Raw genomic sequence first — 15,852 nt, 5'->3', positions numbered from 1 at the left:
TGTAAATCCCCAGTGTTGCAGGGTGCTTAAGAATTTTGTGATCACAGTGGTACTGTATTCCGGGCTGGGGGGAGGGGAGGAGAGAGAGAGAGAGGGAAGGGAAGGGAGGGGAGGAGAGGAGAGAGAGAGAGAGAGAGAGAGAGAGAGAGAGAGATAGAGAGAGAGAGAGAGACACACAGGGGAGGAGAGAGAGAGAGGGGAGGGGAGAAGAGAGAGAGAGAGAGAGAAAAGGTGGGGAAGAGAGAGAGAGAGAGCTTGGGCTATAGTATGCGGCAGCGTTGGGTATAAAAAATAAAAATAAAAAAGAGGCCAAATTATGCGGTAACATGTATAAAAATCACAAAGTTGTATAAAACAATTATCAGTTATTGTATGGAAAGGCGAGGTGGGATGGCGCGACTTGAAAGCAGTGAACCTATTGGAAACCAATGAAGAAGAGGTTAATTGGGGCTAGACGGGCCCACGGTGCTACCAGGGACGTACCAATATGCTGGCTTTACTGTAAAGGTCCTTGGTAGGTCTGCGCGGGCCATTGGATATAACAGAACAAGCATTTACAATGCAATGGTTTTGCCTTTGTTAAAGTTAGAGCTATTGGCATTGCTCTTGACATTATTTTTTTTTTTTAACATAAATGAATGGCATTGTCATTTACAATAGCAGGGCACAGGGAAGGGGGGCAAGGAGAGATGAAGGAGAGGTGCGGGCTCAGGGAAGAGGGGCGAGGAGAGACGAAGGAGAGCTGCGGGCTCTTGTTGTAATGCTTGCATGGATGAGTTGGTGGATGCATGCATGGGTGCATGCATTGATGGGTGTATGGTCCCCGCTGAGGGTCACAGGGCACAGGTGTCAGAGCTGAGGGCACGGGTGAGGGCAGAGGGGTGTGAGCTGAGGGCAGAGGGGTGTGAGCTGAGGGCAGAGAGCTGTGAGCTGAGGGCAGAGGGGTGTGAGCTGAGGGCAGAAGGGTGAGAGCTGAGGGCAGAGGGGTGAGAGCTGAGGGCAGAGGGGTGAGAGCTGAGGGCAGAGGGGTGAGAGCTGAGGGCAGAGGAGTGAGAGCTGAGGGCAGAGGAGTGAGAGCTGAGGGCAGAGGAGTGAGAGCTGAGGGCAGAGGAGTGAGAGCTGAGGGCAGAGGAGTGAGAGCTGAGGGCAGAGGAGTGAGAGCTGAGGGCAGAGGAGTGAGAGCTGAGGGCAGAGGAGTGAGAGCTGAGGGCAGAGGAGTGAGAGCTGAGGGCGCACAGGGTTGAGAGCTGAGTGCACAGCGTTGAGAGCTGAGTGCACAGGGGTGGGAGCTGAGGGCACAGGGGTAAAGAGCTGTATTTAGGGTGAAATTCGCATTTATCTACACTTGGCGCAAGGACACGTTTCGTGCCAAAAAAAAAACTGCAATGATAAAAAAACACAGTGAACAACATCTGCTTGTGCTCGGTCACTCACAATATTTCTGTGCGTTTCCTGTCAATGTTTACCACAAACAGCAGTTAAATACGCAATGCGGCATAAAATAGTGTTGTGTGTGGTTTTGAATTCATGCAGTGCTTTGAATGGATAGCTAGTGTCCGTTAGGGAGTACCAGCACTTTATTTTGAAAGGGAGAGTACCGGCACTTCTCGAGAGTGGCGTAATACTTTTAATTAAGGAGTACCGGCACTTCTCAGAAACCAGCAAACTTCTATTTTTCCATTTCAAGCACTGGGCGTAATAGAGCGATTTTGGGAATTTCGCCTTAACAAGAGTGATACAAAATGGCTATAATTCTGCCAATTACGCTGTCATATTGCAAATTCCCCCTTCAAAGTTATGTGCTGAATAAAGCATTTTACCCGTACAGCTGCCATGAGACCTCTTTCTCCTGCCCTTCTCCCTCGAGTGAAACAGCTAAGCTGTCGGTCTCTTGATTTCGTCCTTTCTTTGTTTATATCAAGGGATGACCAGGCGTACCTGGCATACAGAAATGGCGGCACTTGGGCCCAGACCAAGGGGACAGTAAAACTCACATTGCACGTGGACCTTCGAAGTGCTCTAGTCTGGACTGAGTGCATCTTCCTGTGGGTTGTTTTCGCCTGCTTGCATCCCAGGAGCGGCACAGTTACCCCGGTTGCCTGTGATGGGGAGGTGTCTGCGCCCACCGGGTTGGGTACCAGACCCAGAAACTCTCCAGCCAGCCAGCGGCCTGGCCTGGGCACCGGAAGCGCTGCTTTGGCAAACATCCGGCCTCCTTTGTAAAAGTGATTTGTTCCAGCCACAGACTCACCTGTGTAAACTCGTCTGGTCCAGGGAAGAGACGCCGAGGGATCTTTTTACTTCATTTAAGGTGCGTGAATCCAAAACCACACGCCCCACTTGACTTACAAGGGATGATGCAGAGAGGTCGACTCAGGACGGGAAAAGGCCAGCTCTGCCAGAATTATGAAATGCGGAGCAGGACAGAAAGCGGCTGCTACACCAATGACCCTTCTCATTAAAGCAAGAATTTATTTATGGGCAGGGGTGCAACGCAGGCCCCTGCAGCGCAGGTGAGGGGGTCGGGGGGGGGGGGGGGGGGGGGGGGTGGAGTACGCATTTTGCGAGGCAAAACCTAAAAAGCATTGGATATAACAGAAAAAGCATTTAAATAGTCACTATTCTAAAACTCTTCCGATAAAGTGGCATCCACGATACTGACTCAAAAATCAAATCTGTTGGGCAAGAACATACCCCCTGAAGTTTATATAGATGCTAAAGTTGGCGCCATTGGCCACAAAGTCATCTTATCTCTGCGACATTCGGTGCCGGCGAGAAAAAGGCGCGGGTTCTGTCTCCACACGCATGTCCGACTCAGTTAGCCTTTCTGCTGTGACGACCGAGCAGGTGTTGCAGGGTCAGGAAGCGCATCAATTAATTCTGGGAAGACAAACAGGCAGCAAAGATGGCAGGGGAGGAATCCTCAGCTCAGCGTGGGAGACAATGGCGACTATTTGATTTTAATCAGATTTCTACTAGCAAGTGAATAATTAAAAAGAGAACGCCACATGTCTTCATTACAGACAAGAATAATGCGGGTTGCGAAATGGGGTCGCGAAAACGGAATGTAAAGCACGGCCAAAGCTAAGCAGTTGTTACTTTTGAAAAGAACGCTCACAATGGGAAAGTAAAGCAAGCTTCTGTGCAAGTGTGTTGTTTAGGTTTATAAGTATAGAAATATTATCGGCAAGCACACAGCAGCGCGGGCGGGGCGCAGGAACCTTACCAATAGTAAAGAAGCAAAACAAGTGACGTCAGGCGGGCGCGTGCACTTCCGCGCAGGCGCAGAGTGTTCTTGGTCGCTTCTCCGGCACCCGCCCGCCCATCCATCGGGAGCCGGACAGAAGGAGCCCACATGAAAACAGGACAAGAAAAGAGCCTGGTGAGGTAAGTGGGGAGGGGAGCGTGTGTGTATGCAGTGTGTGTGTGTATGCGACGGCGGGGGTGGGTTCTCTGTATGCGTGCGTGTGTGTATGTGCGCTCGTGTGTGTGTCTCTGGTGAGGTAAGGGGGGAGCGTGTGTGTATGCAGTGTGTGTATGCAGTGTGTGTGCGCGCATGTGTGTGTATGCGACGGCAGGGGTGGGTTCTCTGTATGTATGGGTGCTCGTGTGTGTGTGTGTCTCTGGGTATGCGCATGCGTGTTGGTGCTTCCGAGGCAGGAGAGGGGCACGGCGCCGTGCGCGCCCACGAGGTGCAATCTGCGCTCGTGCACCCTCTTGTCCTCATTCCCAGAAACGGGTGACTATAGATGTCTTCGCAGACAGCAATGCTTCGCATTGCTTACGTCTAGCTCGACCTAAAAAGGACACTTTCAGGGTAGAGCTCTAGCTTTACGCCAACTTTGGTGTAATTCCATTCAGCCATTTTGGCTGTAATGCTGTCAATATTCCCTATTGAAACTGCATGGTGCAAAAACGTTTTTTGGGACACCTCTTTTTCTCATTCCATCTCATCTCACCACAAAACTTTCCTAGAAGAAGCTGAAGTGGATGAACTATATTCTGGAAATTTTCATGAAAATTGGTCAAACAGCGACAAATTATTTGCAAAACAAAATGCGCTCTTCCTATAGAAAGTCGTATTAACTGTAACTACACAGTGACGACTGCCACTGTGTGATAGAAATATAATTTTTACTTGCCCCAGGGTGCCTCTCATGATGAATAATGAGATTACATTTTGTTCTTTCTCATTTAAGGAGAAAGGTTAAAACGGAGTAACAAAATGTTAGAAGCACTGTTCCCGATAAGGTGCGCGCCTGTGCTCTCGCGCAGAAAAGCCATCCCAAGCGCGCAGTGTCCTGGTTTTAGCACCCATACTGTTCCTGACATCCAGCGAGACAAGTCATTTCCTGGTTGCGGACGGGAGGCAGAGGAAGAGACAAGTGTGACATGAGGAAGCGGCAGGTGCGTTTTTCCCTTACAGCCGGGGGGGGGGGGGGGGCTGGCATTCACCAGCATTCACTTGCTGCATTCATTTTCCTAATAGTGCGCTGCTGCGAGGCTGATGTGGGCCTTGGAAATAGTATTCATGTTAATTGCAGCGCCTCGCAGCCGCACACTGTTAGGAAAATGAATATAGCAAATCTAAAGCACGACAAGTGCTTTCAGGATTCTGAAAACACATGTCATGCTTGTTGACTTTCTGCATTTCTTTTCTTAATAGTGCGCTGCTGCGGGGCTGATGTGGGCCTTTGAGATAGTATTCATGTTAATTGCAGCCCACAGGCGCTGCAATTAACATGAATACTATTTCAAAGGCCCACATCAGCCCCGCAGCAGCTCACTATTGAGAAAAGAAATACAGAAAGTCAACAAGCACGACGTGTGTTTTCAGGATTATGAAAGCACACATCATGTTTGAGACTATTTCTTTTATTAGTGCGGGGCTGCAGACTTCGTGAAGTGTGCCTAATGCATCTCAGTCCTCATGTGCAGTAGCAAACTCCTCTTAAAGTTGGTAATTAACAAAAAAAAATTAGCCACACACTGGTCGAATGTTTAGAGGCTTCAATACTTTCCCCGCAGGCAGCCATTGATGCAAGGACCACCCTGGTCACTTACGAGATTTTCAATATTTTTTTTGCTTCCTCCCACTAGTGAGACCTCATATGGTGCTCCCATGCCCATAAAGGCTACTGTCTTCAAATTATATAATCAAGCTGGTTGGTCAGTACACAAAATCTTCAAGGATAGCGAGCTGCCAACACTTCTTTCTGCAGGAGGTGCGGAGTTTCCAACTAAAATAAAGTATGGCACAATAAATTACATGCGAACAGTCAATGTCCAGTCCTCCTCCTCCTGTCCTAATAAATAGGATGCGCACTGGCTGGCTGTAACCTCTGTGTGCACCTCAGCCTCACTCTGAGGCTTACCCAATGCTGATTGTGGCCACTGACCGGTCAGGTTGCAAAAAACATCTGCTCACATTTGGTTCATTTGCTTTGTCCTCCTGTTACCACAATTGGATTTTCACTCCATTTCAATTACACAGCATGGTCTAATGGCACAATCTCAGGCGTTTCAATTAATAACTATAATGCTGAATGCTGAAAATTACAGTTATTGACGCTGGCCTAAACTAAATTTTGCCCGGGCTTATTTAATTATTATTTTAAAATAGATGCACAATCTTTGTCTGTGTTTGGCAGAGCTAGATAAACAATTGGTTTTAATATACACAAATCCAGCTTGTAACTGACAGGCACCTAAAAAATTGAACATTCGAAAGCCTCAGATGTTGTAACAATATTACCTGGTATGTCTCATGATCCCTAACTTAACATATACACTTCTCACCCATTCTGAGCAGATTTAAATAATTATTTTGGAAGTCCAGAGTGACGATAAAATACTTAGGTCGTTCTAATGAGTTCCTCTGTAAAATTATGTGGTAATTCTGTATCTGGTATTACCTGGGCGACTGGAATGATGCAACAGGATTGACTAAATTATGTGGCAAAAAAGGCATATTAAGTGGCATATTGCAGCATAGTTTGTGATAGTCTTTCTTTGTTATGTTATTTTTACAGTTTAACACACACGGTTTAGGCAAACATTCCTTCTCATTAGTACCAGCTTAATACCCAAATACAGCAATAATCAACAGGAAGGTGACTGGTCAAACTTTGAAAAGGGCTTGCGCTGCAGAATGCGTCACTGCGCATTTGATAACTTCTGATCCGTTTGCGCTACAATTTTTGTTAAAATCTGCAGATTAATCAGCAGATGATGGATTATGTGTCAGATGTCCATGGTTCCATAATTACCCTGCAACCACAAATTTGCATAATTCCAGTAGCCCGGATTGTAACTGATTCCACAGGAGGAAGTAATTACAATCACTGTTCCCTGTAAGGTGCGCACGCGTCTATGTCTCCCGGAGCACGCATTGTAAAATGTGAAGCGCGCACAGGCGGCTGAGGGCCGTTCGCACCACCACTTTTAAAATGAATGTGGCGCGAAAAGGGTCAGATTGTTTGCCTTTTTTAAAGTAACTGTACTTTCCCAAAGGCACACAATCTGCCCTGCAGCTGTGCCCTATTAACAAAAGAAATGCAGCAAGTCGACAAGCTCAAGTGATTCTGAAAACACACGTCCTGCTTGTCGACTTCATAGCCATAGCTGCCAAGGTTTCAGGTTGCCTATGTGTGACATTTTCATAATTTCAGAGAAATTATGAGTGAAAGTCAATGACCATGAGTGACACTTTCTCAGGAGCAAAATTGAGCAATGAAGACGAGGGAAACATCAGAAATTGCTGCTGCAATGCATTCGGTGTTCCTGCTGCTTTGTCTGCTAATCAAGAACTACTGTTAGTTCTTGCTTCTGGCAGGTTTGCTGGTCTTGCTACAAATGCTATGACTACCATGCTGACTTAGGGCCTTATTATGAGTTTGGCGGTGTGGGACTGCCCCGCACCACCAAGCCCATGTGAGCACCTCCTACCAGATGTTTACTTTTTTCCTCACTGGCAGGCTGTCCCACGGTGGTGCCTATAAAAAAGGCACCGCAATGGGAATGCAAAAGTAAATTCCTGCAGTGCATGGACTGTCAAGTCCATGACCTGCAAGAACTGGGGGGCAGTCACAAAAGGGAGCATAACATGTGCCACCCTGCATGCATCCCCAGGTATGCAATCTTGTACAGGCTCCCAACATTTCCCCACCCTATAAACAGAACTCCAGTTGAGAATCTTTTGTTAAATCTTATATTGGTACCACCCTTTTAAGTCCTGTGATTTTCCAAAGCCAAAGTGTACTTGCTTGTGTAACCAATTCATGTCAAGGGGTGTGTATCTGAATTGCAAACCTGCCTTAAGACCCATCATGTGGCAATGCACCATCTTTTCACGCTTTAAGCAAATGTTTGGAGTGATTTTTGCACTAATATTGGCGCTTCACCCACACACGCAGGCTGGTTCTTGGCGCACATAACATTGGCTGCAGCGCACAGAGCCCATACAATGCTGCATACAGAGTAAAAGAATTAGAGGGAACATTGGTTAGAAGCCCTATGAAGTGTATTGTTGACTGTTTAAAACACATGGTAAGTAATGTACACATGGGAAGGTTTTGCTCTTATATAGAGTTCAAATCACCTGCTATTGGGTAAAAAATTTGCTTTCATTGTCTGACCTACCTTTATTTCTTCAGTAGGTATATCTAGACTCTGGTTGTACTGTAGATCGTGTGAATTAAACTACACAGAGGGTACAAAGGGTTTCCTTTCACCTACTGCTGTATGTTTTGATAATAGCAAATATGACTCGCTTACCCTGACGGCGAGTTGGTCGCTGATCTTTGGACCCCCATTGCCAAATCCTCTCTTGAACTGCTTCCTGAGGATCCCCTGCCTCCGAGGTCGCTGCAGCTGCAAGTGCTGCAGGCGCGGATTTTGGAAAACTACCTCGCCGGACCCGCTTCGTGGGTCCCGCAGCGCCGTGTGGCTGAAGGCGCTTGACTGTGTGGGCCTGACATCACCATCGAGGAGGAGCGGGCAGGGCAGAGTGTCGGCGGGGCTGCGAGCAGGCAGGGACTCCAGTGTCCAGGAGCCCCTGCGCGCCCATTGATCACACCTGGGCTGCTCTCCCCGCTGGACACGCCCCCGCCTGTTTGTTGAAAAGCCGGCGCCCACAGCTTAACTTTGGAACCCTTACCCTGACGGCGAGTTGGTCGCTGATCTTTGGACCCCATTGCCAAATCCTCTCTTGAACTGCTTCCTGAGGATCCCCTGCCTCCGAGGTCGCTGCAGCTGCAAGTGCTGCAGGCGCGGATTTTGGAAAACTACCTCGCCGGACCCGCTTTGCGGGTCCCGCAGCGCCGTGTGGCTGAAGGCGCTTGACTGTGTGGGCCTGACATCACCATCGAGGAGGAGCGGGCAGGGCAGAGTGTCGGCGGGGCTGCGAGCAGGCAGGGACTCCAGTGTCCAGGAGCCCCTGCGCGCCCATTGATCACACCTGTGCTGCTCTCCACGCTGGACACGCCCCCGCCTGTTTGTTGAAAAGCCGGCGCCCACAGCTTAACTTTGGAACCCTTACCCTGACGGCGAGTTGGTCGCTGATCTTTGGACCCCATTGCCAAATCCTCTCTTGAACTGCTTCCTGAGGATCCCCTGCCTCCGAGGTCGCTGCAGCTGCAAGTGCTGCAGGCGCGGATTTTGGAAAACTACCTCGCCGGACCCGCTTTGCGGGTCCCGCAGCGCCGTGTGGCTGAAGGCGCTTGACTGTGTGGGCCTGACATCACCATCGAGGAGGAGCGGGCAGGGCAGAGTGTCGGCGGGGCTGCGAGCAGGCAGGGACTCCAGTGTCCAGGAGCCCCTGCGCGCCCATTGATCACACCTGGGCTGCTCACCCCGCTGGACACACCCCCCTGTCCTCCATCCTATTGGCTAGCCGCACTAGAAGTATAAAATTGTCTTTACTACCCGCTAAGCGGGAGCGCGCCGGGAGAAGCCCGGGACAAGGGCGGGACCGTCCAAGGCCGTCATAGGCCGGAGTTGGCCGGGCTGGGCCTACCCTCTTTGGTCGTGTATTCGATCCCTGGTCCCATTCACTGTTACAGCCCACTGCCGAATATATCCTATTACTTATCATTATGCCGTCCCCGGCAAAGAAGAGCACTCCATTGAAGCCGGGAGGTGTTAAAAGCAGGACCCTAGAGAATTATTTCTCTCGGGCGGGGGGGAGGGGGACAAAGAGTGCAATCTGTCCCGGTTAAGGGCAGAAAGGAGACGCTCAATAGATAACTTGAAAAACACCCCCCTTGGAGACCAATCCACCATGCCCAGGGAGGAGCTGTCCCTAATAGACGATGTCCCACTCCTGCTGAGGGATTGTATGAACACTTCACCAGTTGCAGCCATGAGTATAGCTCCAGTTACCAGTCCAAGCCCTACTAGGGTGACCATTGATTTAGTCTCCCAACCCCCCCTAGCCCCTAAGGCTAGGAAAGCTCAACCCAAGCCAGCCACCGCGCAAGGAGTACTTGGGCCCCCTCCTAACAAACGTAGGAGGAAATCGAAGGGAGCCCAGGGAAGGAGCAAACCAAAAATTTCTCATTTGGATTTTGGGAAGTCTTCTTCTAAACCCCCGTACTAGCAGCAAAATTACCGGCTGAATTACACCCCAAACCTATTGTCCAGGATGATCTAGCTCCCGCCCCGATAAAAAATACTGGAATTAATATTGCTAATGTCCCCCTCTCTGTTGTCCCGCTTGGAAACTTGGAATTCTTGCTAAGGTCTCTACTAATACCGATTAGCGAGAGTATTAAAAAGATTGAGATCAGACTAACCATTTTGGAGACCACACTAGGTAGTCTGAAAATTCCGGCTGGTCATCAGGGAAGGCATCCAGAACCTACTCCCATCACATTAGCCCCTCAACAGCCCGCAAATAGTGCAGCAAACATAGTCCCTCCACAAGCCGCAAATGCGGCGGTCTCGCAACCTCTCTTAAGGACCAAGCCTGTACCAACTAAGTCCCTTAACTCTAACATTCCCATTCCTCCTTCAGGCCCGGTTTATCCGGCACAGCCGGTAGACAGTTCCACACTGATCCCTCTAATGAAGCTTCCCCCGAGACCACGTAGGCCCAACCTACCCCCTGAGACTAATGATTTCACTGTAGTCATGGCAGGTGTTCCCCCACTCGAAGTAGGTGAAACCGAGGATTTTTGTGCCCTGAAAAGTAGGGTAATTAAGTGGCTAAACATAAATAGACCCCTCCCGATACACCTTAATAATGAAATCATAATGGTAAGAAGGGTGCCATGGGTGGGGAGAACACATAAATCCATTATAGGGGACTGCATATTGGTGAGTTTTAGGGACACAGAAACGGTGTCCTATATATGCCAAGGGAAAAACAGATCCAGGGAATCCACCATCCAAACCCTTCGGGTGACTTTCTTCTTTCCCATCACTCCAGTCCCACTGCAGCCGCCACAAATTCACAACAACTGGGAGAGGGTTGGCAGGAGGGGGAGACACCAGGACTTTAACCCTAGACCATTATTTGGCCGACCAGAACCACCCTTTCACACCCATAATCGGTTTAATTGCCTGAACGATCTAGAGGGGGTAGACTGACAAATGGATAATGCCCCCCAGGGTTATATGGAAAAGGGCGTCTTGGCAGAGGTGTTGGTGGAGCAAAGCTCTCATGTTCAGCAAATTCTACTGAGTGGTGGTGGGAAATCCGTGTGTGTTGAACCTAAGGCTACAGTCATAGAATGTATAGGAGGGGGACATGGGCTGGCCATACAAGGGTCAATACAGGAGATACCATCAAGGCCACAGGAGGGTTCAGAATGGAGGGGGGAGGGAGTGAGACTGATCTCCTGGAACGTAGCAGGCATAGTGGGCAAATTTAACAATAAGGAATGGGTTGATTTCATTAGGAAATTTCATGTTATATGTGTTCAGGAGACATGGGCCTCGGTGAACAATTATCACCTACAGGGGTACAAGTGTTTTTTTGTTCCCGCCCGAAAATCCAGATCAGGGAGAGCAATGGGTGGGTTGTCCATTTACGTAGATTTAGACCTCCCAGGCACCTGGTCTTCCCCAGATTGGAATTCACATGGGATCCAGGTAGTTCGGTTCCTTGGAAAGGGGCTAAGATTTTCTGTTTTTAACATCTATAACACTGAGATAGCAAACAACCATATCCCGCTACTAGCTGAACTAGACCAGAGGCTGGGACAAGAAACAACATTCCAAAATAAGGGGCAGTCTCATGGGCTGCTTTTAATGGGAGACTTTAACTGCCATCTTTGTCCGGCATTGGTCAAGGCAAACTCAGATTGGTCACAATGCCCAATGGAGAAGGGGCCGCATTTCTCTCATACACCTACTGGGTCGGCTCTCCGTCTGCTTCGGCTTAAGTATGACTTAGAACATACCATTAATATGATAGACCCACAGTCAGATGGCACACTTCCACCAACTTTTAAGGGCAGGGGTTGCTCATCTATTATAGATTATATTTTGGCTTCGAGATCCCTGATAAATAAAATAATCAGAGCAGGGATAGAATGGAGCAGCTTCAGCGATCACAACCCTCTTGTTTTGGTGCTCTCGTATAGGGTGGGTGCTGGAACCAGAGTCCATCGCACATTTGAGGAGAGGGTCATAGACCAAGGCAGGAGACTGAAATGGTCCAAAATAGACGGGGTAACGTTTTTTAAAACTTTGGGTGACAAGGGCCTACCGGCCATTAACGACTGTTTAGACTTAGAAGTCCAGGGATCAAGGTTACTGGAAGCATTTGACCAGATCGCTAACCTGATCAACGGCCTACTTAAGACCAGTGCGCCCACACGTAACCTGGTTAATCCCAGGTGGTTTGATAAAGACTGCTCTAAGGCACTGAGGGAGTTGAAATGCTGCCTTAAGCTAAAACCAAGGGACCCTCAAAAAATCAAGGTGTGCAGAGAAAAATATAAAAAAGAGACCAAAAGGAGGAAACTTGCCCTGCAGGCAGAAGCATGGGCAGATTTAAGAGAGGCAGGGGAAAGAAAGGATCTTGCGGGTTTTTGGAGAATCATTAATAAACCGACATTTCAAGAAAATGATTCCCCGGATATAGGGGCTAACATCCTCCCGGAGCAGTGGGTCACACACTTTAGGGGTTTATATAACCATGAGCCCGGTATCCCTGTAGAGCCACCGGCAACCCCAAGTCAGCTTTCCCCGGTAGTATTCACTCTTAAGGAGATTACTGCAGGGATGGAGGGTCTGACTAAGAATAAAGCCCCGGGTCCGGACGGGATTCCCCCTGACCTGTTTCTTAGTAATATAGAATTATGGGCTCCTCTGATGACCAGGGTCATAAATACTGCTATCTCTTGTGGCCTGCCACCATCTTGGTCAAAAGCGATTATTGTGCCAATTTTCAAAAAGGGCAACAGGGACGACCCCAAGTGCTATCGGCCGATTTCCCTGATTGACGTATCGGCCAAACTTTTGGGTAGGGCAATCCTTAATAGACTGTCCGAGTGGACCGAAGAGAATAACACCTTCTCGGACTCTCAATACGGGTTCAGGACAGGGAGGTCCACTAGTGACCAATGCCTGAACCTTTATATGCTGACTGCCAAATATACTCTGGCCAGCGATGAACCTATTTATATGGGATTCATGGATTTGGCAGCAGCATTTGACCACGTCAATAGAGGAAAGCTGTGGGACATGATGTCAAGCATGGGGATTGAGAGTGGTTTAATTACCATATTAAGGGAATTGCACAGCGACACCACGGCCAAGGTTCGATTTAATAGGGAGGGAGGATTGTCTGACTCTTTTCCATGTAAGAGCGGAGTCAGACAAGGTTGCATTCTTGCCCCTTTTCTGTTTTCCCTTTATATTAACAACTTGGAGCAGTTTCTTTTGGGTTTAAAGGCAGATTCCCCTAGGGTCGGGCCGCGGCATATCCCTGTTCTGCTTTATGCGGATGACGCGGTCTTGCTTGCTCGCACACCGCGAAGCTTACAAATCCTGATAGATGGGTTTGTTAAGTTCATGAGCACCCTGGATCTATCTGTCAACCTGGGTAAATCTTATGTGCTCCTGGCCGGCAAAAAACCTTCCTCTAAATTTACTTATACAATAGGCACCCATATTTTAGAGGAGGTCAAAACGTTCACTTATTTTGGAGTAACCTTTGATGGCGCTCTGCAGTTTAACTCCTTGGTGGCGGAACGTTGTAGTAAAATGATTGCCTCTAATGGGGCAATAGCAGGATACGGCAGGAGGCTAGGTAGATGGAGCCTGGAACAGGTGATGAGCTTGTATTGCTCCGTATCATGCTCCAAAGTAATCTATGGGGCAGAAGTATGGGGCTTTGTGAACACCACTAGAATCCAACAGGAAGAAAAGAAATATCTGAAATCTATCCTGAGGGCGCCACCCAGCACCGCTGGAATCATAGCTGATAGGGAGCTAGGGAGGCCATACTTGGATGACCTGTTAAAACTTAGGCCAATTGTGGCCTGGCTAAAAATATGGGTTAATCCAGATGCGCATCTAAGTAGAGAAATTCTATTGGACTGCTTAGATAGGACTAACTGTATGCGCATCCCCTGGCTTAAATATGTGAAAAACACCCTTGAGGATTTAGGTTTTGGAAACCTCTTCACGAACCCTATAACAATTTCAGCCCAGCACAAGAAACAAGTAGGGGAAATTTTCCTAGAGCGGAGAGCGGAAAATCCAATGCAGAGCTGAGGCTGCAGGAGTTAAAAAGACTGTGAGGGCTCATAATCTGGTGAAGAGCGTGGAGGGTATGGAGCCTTATCTGTATCTCGTGCATAATGCACAGGATAGATTTCTTATGTGCCGTTTTAGACTGAATTTACTTCCTTTTATGTTGGCCTCACCAGCAGGTTTCACCACGTCAATTGAGCAGAAGGGACCCTGCGGCTGCGACAACAGGTCTCCGCAGGATTCCCTCCATCTTGTTTTGCTTTGTCCCTATTTTTCTATGCCCAGGCGTAGATTTCTTGTAAATATTTAAAAAAAAGCCCAACAGGAACATGCCAGGGATGCATTAGTCTTCTTGCAAAAAGCCTCCGATCCCCTAACCTTGTGTTGTATTATGAATTTTATTAAGGTTGCGGTCCGATTAAGGATGACTAGGGGTTAGGATTGAAAGATTTTGGATTTTCTATTCTAATTTTATGGACCTGCACGTTGGTTTTTCTACTTGTATTAACTTTGTATAAGGATCTTGATTAATGTTTAATGACTTTTTATCTATGTATATATATGTGTGCTTTTATGGTGTTTTTTAATCACCGAATAAAGATTCTTAATTGAATTGACTCGCCATACTGTGACTAATTTTTTTTCTTTTTTTTGGTTTATCCTCTTCGCTCCTCCCTTTTCTGGTCATCTCCAGACAAGTGACGTTGATCCCAGATGAAGCCGAAGACATGTGGCACACATACAACCTGCTGCAAGTGGGGGACAGCCTGCGTGCCTCCACCATCCGGTATGTTGAGAGCATAATGTAGGGGGTGAACCTCGACGAGAGGTACTTTGAGAGGTTCTAAAGGTGATTAAGAGAATCTTAAAGAGCATTCTCTTATACAGTGGAAGCCAATGAAGTGTTTTTAAGACTGCAGATGCGGAGGAGCTCTCCAAGTTTTGAACCACGTGTTCATTGTAATCCAAAAAGTGTAATTTTTACACTTTGGGGTTTTATTGGGATACCCCTAGCTGGGGGTTTGTAATATTTCCTCCTCCTGCTCGCATACGGTTCCAGGTGAATATCCTCAAAGAATGGGAACAAGTCCCTTCCATCTGTGCAACCGCTGCTCCTCCGATAAAAATTGAAAATGTTTGAGTACCTATGGTGTAGATCATGTATAAATTGTGTATACTTTACTCCTAAGCAGAGTCATCCAACTTTCCACCAGCCATGCCAGCTTCTTTTTACTCTTGCGTGCAGTAGTAGCACAACAATCTATCACACATGGCATGTCTAGTGTTCAGTGATGTGGCATGATTTGAATAGAGGTTATCTATGAAATCTTGAGGCTCAAGGTCTTGCCCTGCAATCTTGATTGAGTGGTTAATTTGAATTTTCCTTTATTTTTCCTCTTGTGTTCTAGAAAGGTGCAAACCGAGTCGGTGACAGGTAGCGTGGGCAGCAACCGGGTGCGGACAACATTGACTATCTGCGTGGAGACAATAGACTTTGACACACAGGCCTGTCAGCTACGGGTGAAGGGTACCAACATTCAGGAGAACGACTATGTGAAGGTGAGCAATGGACATTTGGATGCCCAATGGGCGAGGCACAGACGACCAGTGGATGGATTGAGTTCAGGGAGGCCAGTAGGCTATCGTCGTGTATCCAAGTGAGTCCATGGTGGGGATAGCATTAGAAGTACAGGAAGGAGATGGTACTTTTGTGAGAACACATTTTATGTCAGTAACTGAGCTCGGATTAAAACTGTGGGGAAGTTGCCCTCCGAGGTGAGCTTGCCTTGCAGTATCACTTTGACTCGCTGTTGGCAACAACAAATTATTGGGGTTGAATGCATTGACCTTTTTTTACTTTACCCAGATGGCAAGCAAGTTAACTTATATCACTATCAAAGGAGAGAGAGAGAGAGAGAGGACTAGGTACCTAGTCCGTATCCCCGGGGTTTTATATGTGAGATCAAAAAGGACTAGCCTATTTGTGAATTTACATAGACTCAAGACTGTAAGACAGGGTACAAACCCTTTTGTTTTTTCATGAAGCCCTCCCCCACCAAATTGGTTAGTGGCATACTTCATAATCTGGCCCACCCAGTGACACCGAGGGTGTCCCGGGTGTGCTTCGACGCCTGAATACAGCGG

At 47.9% G+C, this 15,852-nt stretch overlaps 1 protein-coding gene across 1 annotated transcript in view; it reads left to right on the top strand.

Moving 5' to 3' along the window:
* Positions 1-15,852, top strand: part of PELO (pelota mRNA surveillance and ribosome rescue factor) — a 260,968-nt gene that overhangs the window by 30,821 nt on the left and 214,295 nt on the right. The window contains exons 2-3 of the mRNA XM_078652883.1: positions 14,402-14,494; positions 15,117-15,267. Coding sequence (XP_078509009.1) covers positions 14,402-14,494; positions 15,117-15,267 — 244 coding nt within the window. The remainder of the gene's footprint in view (positions 1-14,401; positions 14,495-15,116; positions 15,268-15,852) is intronic.

The sequence above is a fragment of the Lissotriton helveticus genome, chromosome 7 (genome assembly GCF_964261635.1).
Source record: "Lissotriton helveticus chromosome 7, aLisHel1.1, whole genome shotgun sequence".
NCBI lineage: Eukaryota > Metazoa > Chordata > Amphibia > Caudata > Salamandridae > Lissotriton > Lissotriton helveticus.
This window is presented reverse-complemented; position numbering and strand designations above follow the sequence as displayed.